The 4997-nt window shown below is 43.3% G+C and overlaps 1 protein-coding gene across 13 annotated transcripts in view; it reads right to left on the bottom strand.

Annotated features, from left to right (window-relative positions):
• Positions 1-2657: 2657 nt before the first annotated feature.
• LOC102676276 (leucine-rich repeat-containing protein 24) overlaps positions 2658-4997 on the bottom strand; it is a 419962-nt gene continuing 417622 nt past the window's right edge. For all 13 annotated transcript variants that reach the window (XM_031509237.1, XM_031509239.1, XM_031509236.1 and 10 more), the window contains one exon: positions 2658-4026. In XM_031509237.1, coding sequence (XP_031365097.1) covers positions 3137-4026 — 890 coding nt within the window. In that variant the 3' untranslated portion in view covers positions 2658-3136. The remainder of the gene's footprint in view (positions 4027-4997) is intronic.

A 4997-nucleotide genomic window follows, 5' to 3' on the forward strand; every position in this document is an offset into this window, starting at 1 on the left:
AAAAGGCAGGATAAAATTTATACCACTCAACGTTTTCCTCTTCCATTTGTCCTATTTTCAAGCAAACAGAACGTTCAAATCCCTTCAATTACGTGACATATCCTGTGCTTTTAACGAGCAAATTCAGATTATCCTGCGCAAACCGTGCTGCTTAAAATAATTAAGAGATCGCTTTCGGATAAGAAAAATCCAATAATGAAAAATTCAAAAGCAAAATCCCTTATGCATTAAACGTGCGTTTTAACTTCGGAAATTAAACGGATATTTCACTGGAAAGAAATAAAGAAATACGTTTGAATTGTTCGTGTCGGCGTCCCTTTGTGCGTCGAACGTTCGATCGAAAGAAAGTTAAGTATCCGTTCGTTAGAAATATTATATATAAAATCGTTGAAAATTACTCTTTCTCTTGAACCGACAGAATTCACGTCGGAATCGGTATTACAACAAGTTGCGCGAACGATCGATCTTTAAATCCCCCTCCCTCGTCGATAAAGTCGTGGAACGCAACCGTTAAGAACCGGATAAGGCGTTATCGAAAGTATAACAAGTTCTCGTGGCTTATAAATGTTTACTCCAAGAACGATCTCTTTTTCCCTCGTATTCGAGGGGGCCATTAAGGAAACTGAGTCGGTTAAAAATTGTTTGCCTTTCGGTCAACCGGTTTCGTTCGACGTATGGGAGATCGATGGCCGGGAACTATCGCGAGAGTTCCCCCGTAAACGTGGTGAACCTATCCGGAGAACGTAATCCGAGTTATCGAAGATCGATGAAAAGGAAGATTGAGCCGCGTGTTTCACGGGAGAAAAGAAATTTCACGATCGATCGCTTTGAACGCGTAGCCTTTCGTTTGAGAGGTTTGTGGAATCCTTGTTTGGAGTTTCGGAGTTCGGAGAACGATTTCGGGGTCGAGATCGAGTCAAACCTGGATCAGATATATGGTTCGGGGATTATAAGCATATATGGCAGTATATACTTTAGATCGATTCGATTTAAGTAACGGCTAAAATTATCGTGCCGATCGATTATCATATCCGATTATTGGCGAAAATTCAGAATCAATGCAACGTTATCTTGTCCAAATCTTTTCGATCCCGTTCCGAAATTTATAAATCACGATTCCACACAACTCTAACGTTTCTTAATAAGTTCCTATACGAGTCTTTAAATTTAATCGTTTCAATTGCAAATGTGAATTTCGCATTTGCAATTTTCACGGAATCGCGTATACGACAGCGTTTTTTCTTAATTAATTAAAAGGTCTAAGTTGGTTGTATGTCTATCACTTTGTTGTATCCCTAACTCGAAGATAGACGTGCCTCGCCTCTATGTATCGCCACACGTTTCTTTCGTGCATTGTGTGTGTATGTGTATGTGTGTGTGTGTGTGTTTCTTACGTACGATTCCGCAAAAGCGTATTCGAATCGAACGAATCAGAAGACAGACTAATCTCTTAAGTAGTATAATATACATTTTATGTACAAGGTGTACGATGATCCTTTTTACAACACGTATTCGGCGATTCGCCAACGCGCTCAATGCTGAGATCCATCTTTGTGAAGATGAAATAATACGGCCTCGCGCAAATATTAAAATATTTTTGAGTACTGTGCTTTCGGAGAGGGTTTTAACACGATAAAATACGAGTTTCGGTCGCGATATCGTTTGACACCCGCGACGAAATTAAGGATGCTGTCGTGGCTCACGGATCGAAGAGACGAAAATCTATGGAACCGATCGAATTATACCGATTTACCGACCTCAGATTAAACGCTCAGGTTTATTTGGAACATCTGAGCGATCATTTTATCATTAAGAGCGAATATAGTCGGAAGATTTATATATTTTTGTTATTATAAACAAGTCACTTTTTAACATCTTCGTCATCATTGATCATATTACACAATACGAAACCATACGTGTTTGGTTTCCTGTCTCTCTGTTTACTCTTGATTCCGATTTACATATTAAAACGGACATGTTAAAACGGATATCCGCTCGATGCGGATCAAGTACCAATGCGTAATATAAAATTAAAAAAAAAAAAAAAAATATAGAAAAAAAAAAACAAATATAACCTTAAATCTAACAGTAGCAGCCAGCTAAAGCATCGCTTTGCACTCCCCTGGAGAGATAATAATAAAATAACGCTAATAAATTCGAAATACCGTGTAAAAATGCCTGACGCAGGCACGTTAGCGGGTGTACAAAGTTTAAATAAAAAAAAAGGGAGAGGAGAAAAAAAAGGAGAAATAAAAATTAAGAGGTATTAATCGCATGATCATCTCGACATAGTATAAAATAATGGATCGTTCACACGATGTGAATGTGGCTCGAATACGTGATCCTCCATTTGGCATGCAACAAGCACGTCAATAAATAAGACGAACGTCTCTTCGCGTTATCCTTAATGCTAATTATCTCGTTACGTTGTGTACTTTACACACGAACCGTCTAATAAACGTTCATCCAACGTGCACAAGACTATTATCTCTACACTATTTCTCTCCTCAAATCGAGACCAAGCACGAACCTTCGTAACGATCGTCCATCCATCGAGATTGTTTCAATCAATCGAAAACAAATTCCCCTAAAATGACGATCCAGAAGAACAAGTAGTCAATTTTCCCCTTTCGCTCTTATTACCCACCGTGTTCAGATAATTATTATTTTTAAATATATCGATCTCACGAGCCACATATACACGTACGTAATAACAAGCGTGCGAAAAAACCCTGCGATAAAATAAATAAAAAAGAATACATGAAGAGAGAGAAAGAGAGAGAGACAGAGGGAACACGACGAGCAAAGAAAGAACGACCGGCAAAAGGCGTCTCGCCCGAGATGTTTCGCCGCTATGTTCCGGCGAGTCGGCGGATCTACCCGACGATCCCTCTCATTCCTCCTCACCGGATGTTGGAAGCCCTCGCACGCTCGTTCGTCAGCACATTTGCCGGCCGAACCTCCGAACGCGCTCCAACCGTATGATCGACGATCCTCGGCATCCCTCCGGGCGCGGGGATCGTCAACTCGTTTCTCGAAAGGCACTACCGGTTTATTGTGGCTTCGGTCATGCGTCTCTTGTGCTCACCACGGCCACGACCTCGCGGCCTCATCTTCGCCGGCCGACGTACATCGATCATACTTCCGTACCGTCCTCACCCTCGTCCTCGTAAAGAGGCCCGTTGGTCGACTTCTTCTTGGGTTTCGGTGGTGGTCTCGGCGGCACTTTCCTATTAAGCGTGTTACTACTGCCCGACTGCTGTTGCTGCTGCTGTTGCTGTTGCTGTTGCTGCTGCTGCTGTTGCGTCTGTTGTCCAAGAAGTTGATTCGTGCTGTCCGTCGACTCGTCGGCGATCTTCGATGGCCATTCAGCCGCGCCCTCGGGCGCGGATCTGTCGAGCGGGCTGCTTGTCAATATGTTCGGGGTGCTTCGTTGTATGGTACCGTAATGGGAGCCCGGGGTTCCAGGCAGAGGCCTGTTCCTCATCGTGGACAGTGGTTCAGGGCTCTTGTTCAACGACAGCACCGAACTACCGTCCGCGGTTGTCCTAAGCCCCAGATTGTCGTAAACCGGCTCCAATCCGTCCGTGGGCGAGGTGGGGGGCCCGCTGCTCCAACTGGGCGCTCTTGGTCTCCTCGGTATCGTCACGTAGCCGTGGCGGGGCATCACGGGCGCGATCGTCGAGCTCGTGATTCCGTACGGGGTGACGCTACGGTTGGGAGGCAAGGTCTTGAACGCGGCCGGATATTGGTTCGAGGGAGAGCCGAACGCGGCCGTGGTGGGCGCCGCGTGCTGACTCGGAAGACGCGTGTTGTCCGGCGCCGTGGACGCCTGGCTAGTCGGCGATGCGCCCCGGCCCCCGGAGAAGGCCAACAAATCCGGCGGATACTGGCGATAGCTTCCGCCTCCTCCGCGGCATAAGGCGCCTGTCCCGCTCTCGAGCTCTGGCGTCGCTCGTTCTTCCCTCTCGTCGTCGCCGACGCCGCCGATCACCCCGCTGCCGACACCGCCACCGATACCATCAGCTGCCAGAACATAAACAAAAAAGAAGGGCGAACGTTAAGAAAGAAAAGTGAAAGACGCGATAATGATAATGAAAGAAAAATGAAAAGAAAAAAAAAAAAAAAAAAAGAGGAGAGTATAATCATCGAATCAATCAAGGGAGAATCAATCTGGATAATAATAATGTGCGTAATAATAGGGGTTGTAATGAGACGAGAACGATACGTCTTGCGGTCTTTTTCGAGTTGAATCTAGTTGCAATTTGATACAAGTGGATTCTGAATTCTTAGTTATCATGAATCGAATGAAAAAAGTGATCTGAAATTCAAGAAAGTTTTTCTTTTTTTCATTCAGAAAATATATAATTATAGAGTTAGTTTAATTCAGTTTAAACACCACCCAAATACCATGGATCATTTTGACTCACCACGTGTCATTTGAAAATAATCAAGTAATAATACAAAGTCACATGCAAGTAAATTTAGAAATGTTAGTATAAAAAAAGAATTAAGGTTTAAACTTAATTTTAAAACATATGTAATAAAGAGTATCGTAAAGTTGTTATCAATCCTTAACATCTGTTCCTACTTCGAACTGCAGCATTCGATACTACAAATATTCCTTTTCAAAGTATTCGAAGCGAAACGTTTCTCGAGAAACGTTCTTCTTTCAAACCGGACAGACGTCTTACGCTCCTCCCATAACTAAAACGTTAAATTCGCAATTCGTCGAGAGCCCGATAATGATAAAAAATATCCAAGTTTGATACCTTCATTTCCAATGAACTACGTCAAATATCGTGTACCACTATCGAGGAAGATTATATAATATACAAGAGCTGTCACGGCTTATATCTCGAAGACAGGTAAATCGATCGTACCCTTCGAGATAAAATTTCATCGTCAGAAAAGTGGGTCGTGATTCTTATATGTTTCGCTCGGCTCCTGCTTCGAAGCTATTATTTAAACATCGACCGAGACTTCAAACCGCCCCC

The sequence above is a fragment of the Apis dorsata genome, unplaced genomic scaffold, assembly GCF_000469605.1.
Source record: "Apis dorsata unplaced genomic scaffold, Apis dorsata 1.3 scaffold_133, whole genome shotgun sequence".
In the NCBI taxonomy this organism is placed as follows: domain Eukaryota; kingdom Metazoa; phylum Arthropoda; class Insecta; order Hymenoptera; family Apidae; genus Apis; species Apis dorsata.